The 17599-nt window shown below is 37.6% G+C and overlaps 3 protein-coding genes and 1 long non-coding RNA gene across 4 annotated transcripts; 2 read left to right on the top strand and 2 right to left on the bottom strand.

Moving 5' to 3' along the window:
• The first annotated feature begins 1845 nt into the window (after positions 1 to 1845).
• On the top strand, positions 1846 to 2250 carry LOC111785239 (auxin-responsive protein SAUR50-like). Its single transcript, XM_023665651.1, has one exon. It carries the CDS (start codon positions 1846 to 1848, stop codon positions 2248 to 2250), a length of 405 nt encoding a protein of 134 aa, XP_023521419.1.
• A 961-nt stretch (positions 2251 to 3211) lies between these two features.
• Positions 3212 to 6771, bottom strand: LOC111785238 (ABC transporter F family member 1-like). Its single transcript, XM_023665650.1, has 6 exons — positions 6586 to 6771; positions 6276 to 6502; positions 5703 to 5776; positions 5402 to 5612; positions 5091 to 5325; positions 3212 to 4639 (listed from the first exon to the last, which is right to left on the bottom strand). Exons 2-6 carry the CDS (start codon positions 6492 to 6494, stop codon positions 3588 to 3590), a joined length of 1791 nt encoding a protein of 596 aa, XP_023521418.1. The 5' UTR covers positions 6495 to 6502; positions 6586 to 6771; the 3' UTR covers positions 3212 to 3587.
• A 748-nt stretch (positions 6772 to 7519) lies between these two features.
• Positions 7520 to 11362, top strand: LOC111785236. The gene is made up of 3 exons (XR_002813640.1): positions 7520 to 7663; positions 10783 to 10957; positions 11090 to 11362. It is a non-coding gene; the product is annotated as an uncharacterized LOC111785236 (long non-coding RNA).
• Positions 11363 to 13957: 2595 nt separating this feature from the next.
• Positions 13958 to 15994, bottom strand: LOC111785235 (heavy metal-associated isoprenylated plant protein 3-like). The gene is made up of 5 exons (XM_023665648.1): positions 15548 to 15994; positions 15367 to 15463; positions 15068 to 15282; positions 14847 to 14934; positions 13958 to 14758 (listed from the first exon to the last, which is right to left on the bottom strand). Exons 1-5 carry the CDS (start codon positions 15554 to 15556, stop codon positions 14406 to 14408), a joined length of 762 nt encoding a protein of 253 aa, XP_023521416.1. The 5' UTR covers positions 15557 to 15994; the 3' UTR covers positions 13958 to 14405.
• Positions 15995 to 17599: the final 1605 nt, after the last annotated feature.

Here is a 17599-nt window from a genome sequence, read left to right as displayed (position 1 = left end):
AATGTACAATTATTAAGTTGAGAATATATATAGAGAGAGAATAAAGTAACTGTTAAAATGAAGTAAAAAGTAAAAAGTAAAAGAAAAAAGAGTAAAAAAAATGAAGGGAAAACATTAATTAATTAATTAATTATATGGTAACAGGAAAGGGACATGAAATTGAGAATAAAAAGTACAAAAACAAAAACTGGTATAATTATTTTGAGGAGAAAAAACCGGTTTTTTTTTTTTTTTTTTTTTTTTTTTTTTTTTNTTTTTTTTTTTTTTTTTTTGAGGAATGGCTTAATAATTAGTGTTGGGACATGTGTGGTGTGAGACAACAATAAATGTGTACTAGGACTTCTTGTCTGAACTTTTTAATAAATTTAATAATATTTTATAAGAAAAAATAAAGAGTAAATTAATCACGAATTTTCGTAATGGTATGATATTGTCTAATTTGCTTTGAGCTCCCCCAAAATGCCTCATACCAATACCTACTTGTAAACGCACGATCTTCTATTAAATTAACCAAGTTGGGGGTAAGGACCGGAATAGTGATCTCTGTTTCGGACTTCATTCCTTCACTATTTCTTTTGTAAATGAAGATTTCTTGCTTCGTTCGAAGTAGTTTTTCACAGGACTTCTGCCTCGTAAGTTAAATGTACTATCTCTAGTAGGGCCGAGTTGGATCAGAAGAGCCGACCAAATATGTGAGAAAGGAGAGGAAGTTATGGTTAAAGAGGTGATTGTACAGAGGATTGTCTGTACTTTGAGGTATGCATTTATACGTGTATGTATGCTCACACGCCCTCCATCTAAACCCTACAATCCCTCCCCATTTCAATTCAAATATTTCAGATCCAGATTTCATAAAAAGCTATTATATATATATAATAAAAATTAAAAGAAAAAGAAAACGAAATGATAATGATTAATTAGCAAAGTACTAAATAAAACTTGACAGGTCCTTTTCCATTGTCCCCTAACTCAATTACAAGATGGTTAGCTTAAAAAGCATGTACCATAATTCAGAAAAGATACTTCAACAACGTTCTTCAACACTCATTTGAATATTTTCGATTGACCGTTTCATTTCGAATACACTTATATTTAACCATTTGAGTTCCACTTTAACGACGTTGAAAATACAAATTTTTTCGAACGAATCTGTATGAAATGGATGCATGTCAAGTAGTTTTGAATAAATTTGAATATTACGATCCTATGATTGGTCCTCTCTTGTTTATATGTACGTTTCGCTCAATCGGATGAGATTATAGTTTGGATGTATGTGGAAGTGCAAAAACATAAAAGAAACTAATTAATCCCCATCTCTCAATAAGTGCTCCTAATCAATTATTACACGAATTGTTCAGTAGTTAATGACCAAATCAAACCCCCATTGGAATGGGAGACAATTAAGAACAGGCCACAAGCACAAGCACAAGGCACAGGACACATTGATGATCAAATGGGTCAGTTCATAAGTTTTATGGCAAATGTTATTGGTACAAAACATTTGGTACTTTTTTCTACCTTCATTTCTCAATGGATTTAGATTATCCTATTTACCAATGACCCATTTTTACGGGTCTCAACATAATGATTTAGAGACAGATGTGACTACCAATCGAGACGTTTCATGGAATGCTTAGAGTCACGTAGTGTACTCACATGGTATGCTCTTCAAACTCAACTCCAAAACTTGTGTCTGTCCAATCACTTTTGGCCTCTTGGAAGAGCGAAATATCCCATCAATTTCCACTGTTTTGATCCTTTTTTTTTTAATTATTTGACCATTCTACACTATAAATTGTTTCCACACCCTCTTGACAAGGACTAAGCTTTTTGCATTTGCACCAAATGGCTAAGCCTGAGGCCAGTGCCAAGAAGAATGGCATTGTGAAGCTGAAGACTGCTGTTGGGAGGCTGCAGAGGAGCCTCTCCTTGGGTCGAAGGTCCAATTCTGGGCTACACGAGTTCGATCATGAACTTGGGGATGACGACTCGACTCCGGTACCGGAGGATGTCAAAGAAGGCCATTTCGCGGTTGTGGCAGTTGATGCTGAGGAGCCGAAACGATTTGTTGTTCCGTTGAGTTGCTTGAATAATCCGACGTTTTTGAGACTTTTGGAGGCAGCAGCAGAGGAGTATGGATTTGATCATGAGGGTGCGCTGACGATCCCGTGTCGACCGAGCGAGCTCGAGAGGATCTTGGCTGAGGAATGGGAGGAGGAGGAGGAGGAGAATGAGAATCGCTGCTTTTGAGGGATAGTGTGATTTGGGGAACAATAACGTGGGGTTTTGAAGCTATTGAAACGACCAAGAGGATCAAAATTAAGGTTGTTTTTTTCGTAGCTTCAAACTCTTCACAGCATTGTAAAACTTTTTACCAAGGGAAAAATTGGTATTTTGAGAATGGCCAATCAAAGTTCGTGGTCATTTGATTACATGTTCATTTTTTCTATTGTGTTGTGTTTAATTTGGTGTGTTTTATTCTATGATTCTACTCCTCTTTCAACCCTTTAAAAATTGTGTCAAAGAATTTAAATATTAAATAAATATATGTGTGTTTTCAGTCATAAAAGTTAGGAGCTTTAATTGCAAGAGATCAAAATATAAGATCATACAATCATTGTCTAAACCAAAGATAGAAAGGAATTATAATGTCCTCTCCCTTACTTAAAACAAGATCTTGTTAATCCTAGGTCCCTAGGATGGCCCTGCCAACATCATGGGTATGTGACTCGTGGGCTAGGCTTCAAGGGCCTTGTCTCCCTTCCTAAGATTACCAATTAGGGGGCCTATGTACAACCAGCGAATGGCATTCATGTCGGTGCCTTCGGAATTTGCTTAGTTGGTAAACAAGCTGATCTAAAACGCACAAAAATTGGCAGTCATCAAAACTTAAAGAAAATGGGAAGAACCCACCAAATTGGAGCAGTATGGGCATCAGCCTGGGGGTGAGTTGAGTATTTGATCGAGTGGATGGGCACTACGAAGGGTACGCAAATTGCCTATCGACCACTCGCAAATGTAACACAGGAAAAAAAATAATTCTCATGCCAGACCAGACAAGACCCCAATTCTCTCTGCAAAACTATACCTGATAGGAGAGAATCACAAAAAGAGGGAACAATTTCTATAAGTAATTCAGATTCCCTTCCTAAAGTGCAGGTCATGCAAAGTTATATTTATTTGAACACTTAAGAAAGCAAACACCTCACAATTATGCCCCAATAGGAGACAAAATCATTATATTTCATTCAATAAAAAACCGAAAATATAAGAGTGTCTGTGTTCATAGTCGCATGGTGTCTAAAAATAATATGGGATATGGCTCTATCTAGTTGATTCAAAAACCAACTAAAAGATATAGGATACATGAATTAATAATGATTAAGCAAAAACATTACCTACTAGCCCCATTAAAATTGCTAGCTCGAAACAATAACCAAGCTCATCAGTGTTCAGACCTTCGGTTTGTTGTGTTAGCACATCACACGCATGCTGGCCGAGCTGCGGAGTTATGCAACACGCCCTAAGCGATGGTCTACACTGTAGATTTCAATAATAACGAAAACTCACGAGTTATACAGCTTCAATTAGAACCCAGCCTTCTTCTTCAAATGTGCCTTGAAGTCCATAATGTCACCCTCCCACCTGGTTACAGCTTGATTCTCACACACCCATATCTCTTGGGCGACTTGGTTTATAAGTCTAAAATCATGGCTTACAAGAACCAAACCTCCATCCCACTCATTCAATGCCTCTGCCAATGAGTCAATTGTCTCGATATCCAAATGATTAGTGGGCTCATCAAGCAGTAATAAGTGGGGTTGTCTCCATGCTAACCAGGCAAATATAACACGGCTCCTCTGCCCATCAGACAAATTTTTCATTGGCATCACTTGAGCTTTACCGGAGAGCCCAAACTTCCCAATTGCTCCTCTCATCTTCTCTTCCTCATTTCCTGGGTACTCTTTTATCATAAACTGGAGAGCAGACATTTCCATGTCTAGTTTCTCAGTTAAATGTTGATGAAACTGGGCAATTCTAAGGTGATTATGTCGTCTAACCATGCCCTCCAGAGGAACCAGGTCCCCAGTCATCAGCTTCAAAAGCGTACTCTTTCCGGCACCATTAGGTCCAACCAAAGCTATCCGAGAGTCCAAGTCAACTCCAAAGTCAAGGTTCGTATAGATGAGATTATCAGGGGTATAGCCGAACGTTGCTTCCGAAAACTGAAGAACAGGAGGGGGAAGCTTTCCAACATCAACAAAGCGGAAGACAAGAACCTTGTCTCTCACCACCTTTTCAGTAAGCCCACCCCTCTCCATTTTTGCCAGTGTTTTCTCCTTACTCTGTGCCTGTCGGGCTAGTTTTGCTGACCCGTGCCCAAATCTGGCAATATACTCCTTCATGGAAGCAATCTGATCCTGCTCCCACTTGTACATTTTCATCTGGTTTTCTTCCAGGTCAGCACGGGTCTGAACATACTGATCATAGTTACCTGTGTAGATCTTCAATTTTCTGTTCTGCATGTGGATAATGTTTGTGCACACACCGTTAAGGAAGTCCTGGGAATGCGAAACCACAACCAGGATCCGGTCAAACTTCTTCAAGTTCTCTTCTAGCCAGACACAAGCCTCCAGATCTATCATTACAAAAAAATAGAACAGTTGCTCATCAGATACCTCATTTTCAGCAATAAAACAATTGATAAGGCAGAAATGATATACTAAATAATTCAATGAACAAATAAAAGGCTGCACTTAAATTCCACAGCTCTTGCTATTTTATTTGTATATTTAGAAGTAGTACATATATATCCACTGCAAAGGGAGTACGCTTGTATTCCCTAGAAATGGGCTCACTGGATCAGTATGTATGTTCCCCAAGGAATCTAAAGGCTGTGAGATTGATAATAGCAAGAACCAGAATGATCAGCCAATCGGTGTACCAGCAAAGCACTTGCACTAATTATCCAAATCTAAGTTCATAAAACTCAAAACCTACTTATTTCTTTCATAGGGTGATAACTGAAAAGATATTAATTCACCACCACCACTCAATCAGCAAAACAAGAAAGCACGAAACATTAATACCTAGATGATTAGTTGGTTCATCCAGTAGAAGGATGGTGGGATTCATGAATAGGGCACGTGCCAAGGCAATCCTCATCCTCCAACCACCAGAGAAGTCCCGGGTTTTCTTAGCTTGCATCTGCTTGTCAAACCCAAGACCATACAGGATTTCAGCAGCACGTTTTTCTGCAGTTGCTGCATCCAGTGCTTCTAAACGTTCATAGATACGATCAAGCTGCTCTCCACCTCCATCATCCTAAATAAAAATAGAACAGTGAATAATGAGCACTAGTAAATTCTTTAGAACATGGAGACTATTGTAATCAACATACTTGTGCAGCCAAAGTTTCTGCCTCCTTCTCTAACTGCAACCTTTCCTCATCACAACTTATAATAGCTTCAAGTGAAGACATGTCAGAAGCTTCAATCTCTCGTGTAAGGTGATATATATCCATGTGCTCTGGAATAGGAAGCTCTCGGCAACCTATTGCCGAAAGAAGTGTAGATTTCCCACATCCATTTAATCCAAGCAAACCATAACGTCTGAAAAAAATTTGTAAATATTGAACATCAAGCACAAGAATCAATGTGGAATTAGAAACTATTTATGCCAGCTCATTATTACAAGCAAACCTGCCATAGTTGAGCTCCAGCTCAGAATCAACGATAAGGTCATGCCCATGAAAGGTAACTGATAAAGACTCTATCTGCAAAAAGCACGAATGTAAGGACATTACCAGCGTCATCACTTACACCTCCCTAATAGCACAACATCGCTTCCAAGTATATCAGCAAGGAATATGAACGACTCAAGTTCAATATTCATATGCTAAACAAATGGATAGTCCTAGGAGATCTCAAGAAAAATAAACCAGTAGCAGTTCTTTTCAAAATAAAAGAATATTTTAGAGGACAATTAGATGTCACCTAGCCTACTAATGCATTCTCAAACAGACGATTCATCGATAAACAACTGTTCCAATGAGTTCTGTTGAGGAAAAATAACAATGCAACGAAGAATTATTTTTTCCCAACAAAGTTTAAAGCAATAGAACACGGACGAAGACAACGTAAGCATGATAAACGTATAAAAAAGTGAATTAAAATATTCATCCAGGTATTATAGCCAATGGCTCTTTTTTTTCTTGAAAAAAAGAATTAATAGCTATATCATGATTCTGATTCTGGAATCAAATCAGGGCTTACTCTGATGTCCCTGGAGAGAGGATGTGAGCAAAGCACACCAGTACAAGTACGATCAGATAACTGAAGAGCGTCAACTCCATTCGCCAACTTATCAACTCCATTCTGCGAATCGGCAGATGCCGCCTTGGAAGAAGCGGCCGCCGCTGCTTTTCCTCCTCGCTTAGCCGCCGCAGCTGCCTTCTTCTGGGCCGCTTTCTTCTTGCTCGCGTCGGAAACCATCCTTAACCCTAAAGATTAAAAAATTAAAAAAAACCCTAAAAGCACAATGAAAACGAAATCAGAAACATCGTGAATAATCCCCAATACATACCTGGGGAAACGGAGAGAAAGAAGATCAAAGGGAATACGAGAACGATAGAGCGAGCTAAGAGGCGCGAGTGAGAAGAGGAAGCAGATCTAGGGCTTGAAGAAGTCGCTCTTCGTCTCTCACGGCGCTTTTGTTGTGGGCCTTTTATCAGACCTACGACGCGTAATGCGATGCGGATCAAGGGTTCAAGGTTCCGAAAAAGGAAGGCTTTTGGATCATATTTATAGGAGTCCTTGATGATTCCACGTGTCCTCCACGAAGATCTACTTCTGGTTGGTTGCGTAGCCGACTGAAATTGGGCTATGAGGGTAAATACGAGAATTCACGTGGCACCGACATTGGGCTGGTTAAAGAGAACATGACCTTAAGGATTTGGCCCAATTATAGAAGATTTCTTCCACCCATTAGGAAGCCCATGGGCTTAAGGATTTGGCCCAGTTATATGCATTTAAATTTTGAGAAACGTGTATATATATATATATATATTTTTTTTTTTTTTTTAATGAAACATGTTGGGTTTGACGACAAAACTTCATTGCAAAATCAAAATGCTCGAGTGAGTGTTACCTGTCAAGAACATCTAGATATGTTTAGAGTGTTTAAATACAGAGTACGAAGCTAATTCTTTTTACCTCTTAATATTCGATATAAATTAATCCATATTTAATACTTCATCTAGGATGTTCAGGTATATTTTAGGATTTAAAAAATTGATAATTAGGGTTTTGGTGATTTTAAATTATTAGATGTGTGTTAAAACATCGTTTAATTCAAAAAAAATTATTAATTATTTTAAATATATGATTTAGAAGGTTTAAAATTTTAATTGATATATCTATAAGTTTGGACATGTATTTTCAAGTGTGGCGCGAATTAATATAATTATTTTAAATATCATTATTAATTCACGGTTTAATGAGTTTAAGAACCGAACCGATTCTATCGCACTATCGTCTCGTCGTCGTTCGATCTCCCTCTCTCCTTGCTTAGGCGCGCGCGCTTTGCCGCCGTGGATATCGCTCCCTCTCTCCGCATGTGATCGCCTCGATGTCGTTCAATTTCCGTCTCCGACGATGTTAAGGTTAGTTTTCTGGTCACCGGTGGCTTTTTGAATAAATTGGTCTGCCCTTCGGATTCCACCCCACTTTAAAACCCATTATAACCCTGATTTAATAAGAAGAGGGGGAAGAAGGAACAGTGATTATTGGGACAAATCCGTTATTTTCCTATTCTGTGTTCTCTTCTTCGTTCTTGTTTGTATTTACAATTTTGTTTTTACCAATTTTTGACTGTTTCTGAAACAACTCATCACTAAGCCGCATACCTTGTAGTAACATCCATTGTTTGTGGATCTGATTTTGTTCACATGTTAGTATCACGCGAATGAGAAATTGGTCACAAACTTTCCTCCATGATGGATTAGTCTACCTGTGATGTTTTAGTATCGAGCGAATGAGAAGTTTGTCTGGATTAGTCACAACCAATGACGTGCGTGGATTGTTTGTCTGATCTCTTTGTTTTACAACTGAGATGCCATTAGTTTGTGTTAAACTAATGTTACTATTGCATTTGGGTTGCTTCCTTCCATTTCTTAACCTGGGTAGTTTATTGGCAGCTAAAGGGTACATTATTAGAAGTAATTAGATTCCATTTTTGTGAGATCCCACATTGGTTGGAGACGAAAACGAAGCATTTTTTATAAGGATGTGGAAACCTCACCCTAATAGACGTGTTTTAAAACACTGAGACTGATAGGGATACGTAATGGGCCAAAACGAACAATATCTGCTAGCGGTGGGTTTCGGTTGTTACAAATGGTATTAGAGCTAGACACCGAACGGTGTGCCAGTGAGAACGCTGACCCCTAAGGGATTGGATTGTGAGATCCCATATCGGTTGGAGAGGAGAACGAACCATTCCTTATAAGGTGTAAAAACCTCTTCCTAATAGACGTGTATTGAAATCGTGAAACTGACAACGATAGTAACGAGTCAAAGCGGACAATAGTTGCTAGCGGTGGGTTTGGGCTTTTACAATTTTAGTAGTTAAGATCCAAATGTTTTGCTCTATGTGTGTTTTGTTTGTTGTTAGCTTCTCTGTTTCTTTTCAAGTTCTAATTAGGTTCCACTTCTACTGCTTCCAAAGATCATCTCATACATGTGTATGTATGCGAGTAGAAAGTTGCATATATAGCCGTGTTAACAATGTTTTAGGCTCTGGCTTACTCTAAGTAAGAAGTGATTTCTTTCTAAAGAAACCCCATGAGCCTTTTACTCTAGCAACTCTAGAAATCGAGTACTCATGTGTTGGTTGTATTTTTGTCCTAGGATGGCTTCATCTCTGAGACTTCTAAACAAAGTTATTCTAGTCGAACTCTTCGTTAAGTTGAAAATGATATCCTAATTCACTTGTTGGTGGTAAAGCAGGATTATCAAGGACAAGAAAACCTACTAAACAATATTCAGATGTTTGAGAGCATTTTACTGAAGTAGAGGGATGCTATGCTGAATTTTATAGGGCTGCTTATAAATATTAGGCTAAATTAATAAAAATGCTCTCAACTTTTCACATTGTCTCAAAATACTTTTGAACTTTTAAAAGTTTCAATAATACCTTTTAAACTAAAATAAAAGTTAAAAAAATACCTACCCTTACCATTAGTTTTGGAGGAACTACTGTTTCAAAAATATCTTTAAACTTTCCAAAGTTTCATTAATACCCTTAAACTTTTCTAAAAACATAAAAAATACCCATAATTTTTTTTTTAAATTTCAAAAATACCTTTATCGTTGGAATATGGTTAGAACGGTTAGTATCACGTTTCAAAAATACCTATGAACTTTTTTCAAAAATAGCATTAATACCCTAACTTAAATTTTTTTAATAAGTTTCTAGAGTTATCATATAAACAAAAATAGTTTATCTTCACCCCATAGATCATCTCCCTCTTTGATTGTCTCTCTCTTCTTTGCTTTTACCCTGACTCAACAGTTTCTCATTTCTTTTTTTTTTTTTCTCACTTCTCGAATATCCTATTATCCCCCTTCTTTTCCACCATCTCTAAAAATTCTCCCATTTATTTTCTTTTCTTTTTTACTCTTTTTAAATAACAAAACTTTGGTGGAAATCTCTCATTTGTGAGCATTTCTAGACATAAACACAAAAAATTTCATCACCCAAATAGACAATATGTTTTCAAATTGCCTATTTGGGTATTAATGTTTCATATTTATGTTTAGAAATGCTCAACAATGAGAAAACTTCTCCTTTTCATTTAGAGTTTTGATATTTAAGAAGAGAAAAAAAGAGAAATGAGGGAAGTTTTAAAGATTGAGGAACAAAAGATGGAGAATAAGAGGATATTCAAGAATCAAGAGAAAAACGAGAAATTGTTGAGCCATAGGTTGAAGTAGAGGAGAGAGATGAAATTAAAGAAGGAAATTTTTATATAGGGTGTAGATAAACAGTTTACGTCCATATATTAACAGTAAGAACTTGTTTAAGGTTAAGGGTATCAATTCTACTTTTGAAAGTTTATGGGTATTTTTATAATGTGGTATTAACGGTAAGGGTACTTTTGAACTTTTTAAAAAAGTTCAAGGACATTAATAAAACTTTTGAAAGTTAAAGTGTATTTTTAGAACAAAGTACTAATAGTTCCATCCAAAACTAATGGTTAGAATATTTTTGAACTTTTGTCAATAGTTAAGGGTATTATTGAAACTTTTGAAAGTTCAAGAATATTTTTGATGCAAAGTACAAAGTTCGAGGGTATTTTTATTAATTTAGCATAAATATCACCGGGCTACATATGCACGTGATTCTTAGGGGAAATGGGGCAACAAATTTTAAAAGGCACTCAGGAGAAATGTAAGAAGTATAGAAGTTAAAGAATTATGTTGAAGTAGATTCTAAATGTAATTTGATAACTAATCTTTCACTCAAGAGAATTATTTAACGATGTTTGCTTGTATGTTCCTATTGAATGAATTGCCATTTAAGTTTGTAAATGAAGAATTTCATAAATTTTGTAAGGCATTAAATCCTAAGTTTGTAATTTCATAACGAATCACTATTGCAAAAGGTTGTTTCCAATTGTACGAGGGAGACAAAAAAGGTTTAAAAGTGCTTTAATTTGAATAGCCAAAAAGTTTGTTTAGCGTTTGATACATGACTTTCATTCATGATATTAATTATAAGGTCATAAAGAAGAGGAGGTGGGGAAAAAACTTGACCAAACCATTGGCGGATTCGTTTTTGGAGGGGGCTTATTTGCTTTTCTGTTGATTTCTCAAGCGTTCTTTCATGGTTTTTCATTCTTTCAACTCCAAAGTTCCCGTCTTCATGTCTCCAGTTTGTATGCAAGTATACCAAGGTTAGCTATTTCGTCCCAAACACTCCAGTCTTCCTCAGGTTCCTTCCATTTGAAACTGAATTGGCTGCCTTAGTTTCATCATTTAGAATTGAGATTCCTTAAGATTCTAGTATTTTTCTCTAAATTTTGCAGAGCTTTACGTTGCCGGATGTCCTGTTTTGTACTGAATCATTTGTTGGGCTGCTTATCATTCATGTAGATAAGTTTAGGTCTGTGGGAATTCGATTGTTTATATTATATTTGTGGGTTCTTGTTACGTTCTTCCTTGGAGCTCATTGATTGATAATTCAAGTTTCACAATCTCTAAACATTCAGGTCAGGCTCCACTTGAGCTAAAATCTTTGATTTTCTCATGCATACGAATATTGCAACGCTTATAAAAAGTTAAAATGTTTTTCTTTTCCTCTTTTGTTTTCTTGACTTGGTGTGATTTTATTTATCTTTTTTGTTGGAAATGGCTACCGATAAGCCTAAATGTACTTAATTAGATATTATGCATATCCTTATAGCGTGTGTTTGCTTTATTAATTATTTCATCATGTGCCCAATCTGCATCCCTGGTTCAAGCTGGAGCCAGCTTTCTTTCTTAATGGATTCAATCTCTCTTTATCGTTAATCTGTTGAATTGAAGCTCAATTGCAACCTAACCAGGATTATTTATAAAGTTAACAAATCTATCGTGATGAATAATTAATATAATAGAAGTTTCTCTACTTTATTTGCTGGTTCTTTAAGCTTTAATGTTTCCGTATGAACTTGAGTAATGACTGGTGAAATATTTTATTCATGCAATTTTGAGGATGGAAAGCCTTTAATTTATTGCAATTCTGTCCAATGATTTACTTTGTTACTTACCAATAAAATGCTTAATTTTCATCTGATTTGTTTGTTTGCATAATCATTAACGTCTGGTGATATCAGTTGAAGTGCGTGCAAGCTTGCCTGAATACTGATCAANAAAAAAAAAAAAAAAAAAAATCCTTTTGCTGCTCCTCCAATCTTTTGGTTTGTTGTGTGTGTGAATCTATTATTCAATTGTAAGGGATGCTTTTTTTCAATATTGTCCTAACTGACACTATTTCTGATGGTTATGATATCTTTTGGAGTGCACGCAGGGTTCTTGGTCGAGAGGCATCATCGACATTGTTGTTAGAAACCTTTACCTCGAAATTTTAGGTCCGTTTAGGTTATTGAAGGTGAATTGGTTCATTAAGAGATTAAACTAAGAGGCCTACACAGATTCAAGGAAACATTAAATGAAATTCATATTTCAGCAAATACGATGAAATATGAAAAAGCTATCCAAGGGAGGCATCTAAACAAACATTGTTCCATAATTTGTAAAAATTCCTAAAATATCGCAAAGAACTTAATCCCTAAAACATTGTTCTAGGGCCGAATCTACTTTCTCGACTGTGTGCTTGTCGCCTTTAATCCATGGAGGTTGAGTTATCTGACTAAGGTATGGTCGATGGACAATCAGGGAATATTCTTGTACTATCTCTTTTGGTCTTGAGGGATAGGAGTGGTTTGGTTACACCAAAGATAGTTATTGGTTCGAGGAGGCACGGTAAGATTCAGTAATTGTTGTAACCTATTACCTGGCTAAGATGTGGCTACCCATACCTGATTTTGTTACATGTTTTTGTCCTACACGTCTTTTTTGTTTAGCATACCAATTCATTCTCCAAGACTGAAATCATTGCTAGTTTGAAAACCCATGGGATATTTTAACATTTTGGATAGGTGATTCAAAGAGGATCTTGAACATATGACAGCTGAGAATGAAAGTATTAAGGTGTCATGTGCTGCGATTATTCTCATCTTTGAAATACATAACAGCTAATGTGGTAGATAGAAATAATGGACGGATTGTAGCAACTGCATCCACAGTTGAACACTCCACCAAGTGCTCACTTGAATGTGGCTAGGCGACCGTGGACGGTCTGGAACCGGGGCAAGGAACTGGGATTTGTGTGGACATAAACAAGGAAATTGAGAAGAAAGGGTACAAAAACCGCACAAAGATCAGGGCTGTAGTCAACTCACTCCAGATTCTTGGTGTTAAAACTTATTCTCGACGATAATGTTGATGATGCATCTCGACCTAGCATAAGCATCCAGAAACATTCTTATTGTCATTAGCTGGGGAAAAGGGGGGGTGAGGCTTGAGTTCCACCAGTCATTTTGATGAGATGCTGCTATCTAAGGCTAAATGGAAGGAGCTATCTTTATTAGTTGCTATCAGATTAGACGTAATTCTGCGCATGATTTTTGGAAGTTTATGAAAGCAGAGATAAGTTTTGATGTCCACTTCTATAAATGGTCGCTCAGTGGTAGTGAAAGTGAAACCAACCATTTGGGTAATGATGTTAAATGTTCATCTCTCTTTGCACTTTTTCTCCTCTCTCATGATAGTTTTGTTTTCTTCATTTTCCACGGATCGCACAAGCAGAGGAGATATTATCCTCTGTAGACTTTTTTTTTCGAGTTTTTCCTCAAGATGTTTAAAACGTTCTCTTCTCCAATCGATATAGGACCCTCCAATCCACCTCTCTTTGGGGCCCAACATCCTTGTTGGCACACTGCCTCGTATCCGCCTCCCTTCGGGGCTCAGCCTCCTCGTAGGCACATCTTCCAGTGTCTAACTCTCATACCATTTGTAACAGCCCAAGCTAGTAGATATTGCTCTCTTTGGGCTTTCTCTTTCAAGCTTACCCTCAAGGTTTTTAAAATGCGTTTGTTAGAAAGAGATTTTTACACTATAAAAAATGTCCCGTTCTCCTCTCCAACCACGTAGATAGAGATTAACTTTGGGGCAGTCAAGAGGTCAATTCTTCCATCCAGCTCCGCCTAATGCCTGTTCGTAGTGAGGAAGGATTGTGGAATAAAAGATAATAACCAAGTATTTTCAGTTATTAGAAAGAAAATTCCATTTCATAGGAGAGCTTGATTGTTGTTACTATGTTTGAATGTGGAAAAGATTAGCCCAAAAGACAGTTGAATCAGAATGGCGGGATTGAAAGATATCATTCAGATGAACTTGTCCCTACACAAAAAAAAGAAAGACGAAAAGAGGTATTGAAATTCAAAGGAAAATGAGAGCCCTTTTTGTTTTTGAGCGAAAAAGTGAGATTCCAAATTTCCACTCCTCGATTATTGGTAGAAAGGTATGTTAGAGAGGTGCATGACTGTGTTATCCAACTCTTCTTTCTTTCCTCCACTTGGTTCAATGGAAAAGGTCTCTGTCTTTCCTGGAAGGACGCCACCAACAAACCCCACCTCTCACTTCACTTCCGGACTATGCATTTTGGACTAATCTTTCTCGCCTTTATCCCCCGAAACACCATCTTTAACCTCATAACTCAACGATAATTGACATATAATGGTTCCTTACAGAAAAGAATGGAATGAAAAGGTACATATTTCTAAGAAACTATATCGGTTGTCACATAACCGAGCAAGCATTTGGATTTTCATCACTGAACATTTGAACCGAAGGTAAATGTTCTCCACCATACCCGTACCCGTACCCATATCCCGAAACTGGAACTGCCATGTGATCAAGTCTGTGACCATCTCCCCCGCCACCGCCATTTGCCGGAGCAGCATCTCCGCTGCTCTTGTTCTTGTCGCTGCTGTCTCCTCCCTTAGCTTCGTCGTCTTTGTCCTTCTTCGGCACCACCACTGCAACTTTCCTCCTTAGTTTCTCTTCCAAATTCTCTATCAGAGCCTTCACGTCCATTTTTCCTTTTACCATTACTAAATCCTTTTGTCTCTCAATCGCCATATCCTCCACTCCTGCAGGGACACCCATTCAAAGAAAATCATTGATTGTTTTATTCAATTGAATGATAAGGTAATTAATTAAATTTAAAAGTTAATTTACCCTTGGTCCTGGCTACCACTTTGTAAATCTTCTCTATGCAACCCTGGCAGTGCAGTTCCACCTTCAAAGTCACCGTCGTCACCGGAGTCTGGTCGGAATAATTCAAACATAACAATCAATCAGTAAAATAATTTAAAAAATTCGAGTTAATTAACTGTTGACAGTTGGATTGTTGTCTAACATGCGCCTTTGAGTGAAGCGCACGTTAGTTCCTCACCCACCTCTTTGTCTTTGGACTTCTTTTCCTCTGGTTTTTTATCACCGACGGCGGGCTCGTCCGGTTTCTTGGATTCCTTTTCTTTCTTGTTCTCCGACGAGACAATGTCGATTTTCTTCTTTGTTTTATCGGCGAGCTTCTCTCGGAGCTTGGCAGGGTCGAATTTTCCGATGACTGTCAGCTTGTTGGCTTCCCAGTCTGCTCTCGCTCTCTCAACGCCTTCCAAAGAAGAAAATTAGAAATTAGCTTTAGATCCAAAAGAAATCAGCGAAGAGAACGCAAAAATTGTTTGGGAATTCATACCTTCGATTTCTCGGACGCACTTTCTGATTTTGTTGGCGCAGCCTTCGCAGTGCATGTCGATCTTGAACACAGCAGTGGTGGTGTCTTCATTCTTCTTCTGTAAACAGAGAGAAAGTAAAGCAGATGAGTATGAGAAGAAAAATGGAAAGGATTAGAAGAAAGATGAATTGAGTTAAATGACCTCGCCCATTGTTAGGATGGAATTGGAGTTTTGGGGTTTGGTTTGTGAAAGAAATGGGAGTGGTTTGCAGAGTATTTATAGCGGCGAAAACTGGGCGTTGCTTCCACCACGGCTTTCACTCAATAAAGTTGAGAAGATGATAGGCATGTGATGTTGAATTGATTGGATTAAAAATTGAACATATGAAGTGAAGTCAAGCGTTTACTTGGGTAGTAGTGCGTAATCTGTGGGTCAATTAATTTAATGTGGTCTGTGAGACACTGAGGCTGCTAAGAAGCTTCCATGGCAAGTCGGTCATCGGCAAGCCGCGTGCTTCACTTTTGGGTAAATGCTTGCTGTTATTAGTTTAGTCTCATTCATTTATCAATGGGATATTTAGAGAACTATTGAGCCTTCCTACAAGGTCATTGATTCATATGTCCATAGAATGGACACAGGTTGAGTCTTCATCTATTAATGTACAACGAGTAATGGAGACATCAAGGCTTTTGTTCCAAAACAACATCAGACCCCCACTCAACCCGACGTGACACTTGGGACATAGAGACAATTATCAAAATCTGTGAGATTCCACGTCGATTGGGGAGGAGAATGGAACACCCTTTATAAGAGTGTGGAATGATATCATAGGACAATATCTGCTAGCGGTGGGATTAGACTGTTACAAATGATATCCAGTCATTTGGCGATGTGCCAGCAAAGAGACTGTTCTCCGAAGGGGGTAGACACGAGGTAGTGTGTCAGTAGGACGCTGGACCTCGAAGGGGGGTGGATTTGGTAGAGATCCCACATCAATTGGAGAAAGGGGTAGACATGAGGTAGTGTGGCAGTAGGATGCTGGACCCCAAAAGGGGGTGGGTTTGGTAGGGGTCCCACATCGATTGGAAAAAGGAACGAGTGTCAGGACGTTGGGTCCTGAAGGGGGGTGAATTGTGAGATCCCACATCGGTTAGGGAGGAGAATGAAACTTTTTCTAACAGACGCGTTTAAAAAAAAAATCTTGAGGGGAAGCTTAGAAGAGAAAGCCAGAGAACAATATTTGTTAGCGATGGGCTTAGGTTATCACAAAATCTAACTCAACTTTTAACTTCACTCGAGAGAATCCAAAGTCTTAGTGTCAAGTAAAAATATCGAACGGTGTGTCTATTTTTAAGCACTTCACAACTTTCCCAACCATTGAACGTTCCAACAAAGTATTTTCATGGCGTTCTACGAAGACTGGTTCCTAGCCTCTGCCATTGTACCTTCAAATTCTCGGATGGGTTAAATTTAGATCGTCGTCTTCGACATCGACCCCAACTTGGTTTGTTTAGTACTCCTCCATCTTTATTTAAACACAAGAACAACCATATAACGCTGATTACATCAAAACGTTCGTTAGTGCCCATAGTACATAGTATTTGAGATTTAGATTGGGCCTACAAACAACATATAGCCCAGTTTTATTTGTCAGTTTTGGGCCGCTGAATACAGAAATTTAGGAACCCACAAAAAACAATTTCCAAATTTAATGCACCAAGGACCAAGGAGTAAGGAAAATGAATCAATTATGAATCCACTTGCTACAAATATCTGCCCCTTGTATTATTTAATGATGAGGGTATATTTGTCTTTTTCCCACTGTACGGCCCTCACCATTATTTGATTTCCCTTCTTTTCTCCCCGATCATTCGGGTCGCTTCCCTGCCTCTGCTCCTCCCAGATACCACGTTTCTTCGTTTTATACACAATTTTCTATTTATTTTTTTATTTATTTTTAAACTCATGAAAAAATTAGGAATTAATATGTTATTTATTTATTTTTATCTGAAAAGGAAATTTATATTATGGTATAAATATAATATTTGCATCTAATTTACGCTACAAAATCCTATCCGTTTGAGATATGAATATCAAATGAACGGTGTTAGATCAAACGCGAACATGATTTGAGATAAGGTTTGTACCACATGGATTACATAATTTGAGATTAGGTCCGTACCACCTGAATTATGATATGAAATTGAATTCGCTTAGTTTGAGATGAGGTTCGTATTAAATTTTGATTTTTTT

Source organism: Cucurbita pepo, unplaced genomic scaffold (assembly GCF_002806865.2).
Source record: "Cucurbita pepo subsp. pepo cultivar mu-cu-16 unplaced genomic scaffold, ASM280686v2 Cp4.1_scaffold000412, whole genome shotgun sequence".
NCBI lineage: Eukaryota > Viridiplantae > Streptophyta > Magnoliopsida > Cucurbitales > Cucurbitaceae > Cucurbita > Cucurbita pepo.
The sequence above is the reverse complement of the archived record's forward strand: the minus strand, read 5'-3'. Positions and strand labels throughout refer to the sequence as shown.

What these genes read in the sequence shown, in the direction of transcription:
- LOC111785235 (XM_023665648.1), bottom strand. An exon ending in GTGCGTCCGAGAAATCGAAG is followed by an intron (nt 15,283 to 15,366) that starts GTATGAATTCCC and finishes CTTCTTTGGAAG; the next exon opens with GCGTTGAGAGAGCGAGAGCA. An exon ending in AGTGGTAGCCAGGACCAAGG is followed by an intron (nt 14,759 to 14,846) that starts GTAAATTAACTT and finishes GTGTCCCTGCAG; the next exon opens with GAGTGGAGGATATGGCGATT.
- LOC111785238 (XM_023665650.1), bottom strand. Translation starts at nt 6,494, where the DNA reads ATGGTTTCCGACGCGAGCAAGAAGAAAGCGGCCCAGAAGAAGGCAGCT. An exon ending in CTGGAGCTCAACTATGGCAG is followed by an intron (nt 5,613 to 5,702) that starts GTTTGCTTGTAA and finishes AATTTTTTTCAG; the next exon opens with ACGTTATGGTTTGCTTGGAT. An exon ending in TGAACCAACTAATCATCTAG is followed by an intron (nt 4,640 to 5,090) that starts GTATTAATGTTT and finishes TTGTAATGATAG; the next exon opens with ATCTGGAGGCTTGTGTCTGG.
- LOC111785239 (XM_023665651.1), top strand. Translation starts at nt 1,846, where the DNA reads ATGGCTAAGCCTGAGGCCAGTGCCAAGAAGAATGGCATTGTGAAGCTG.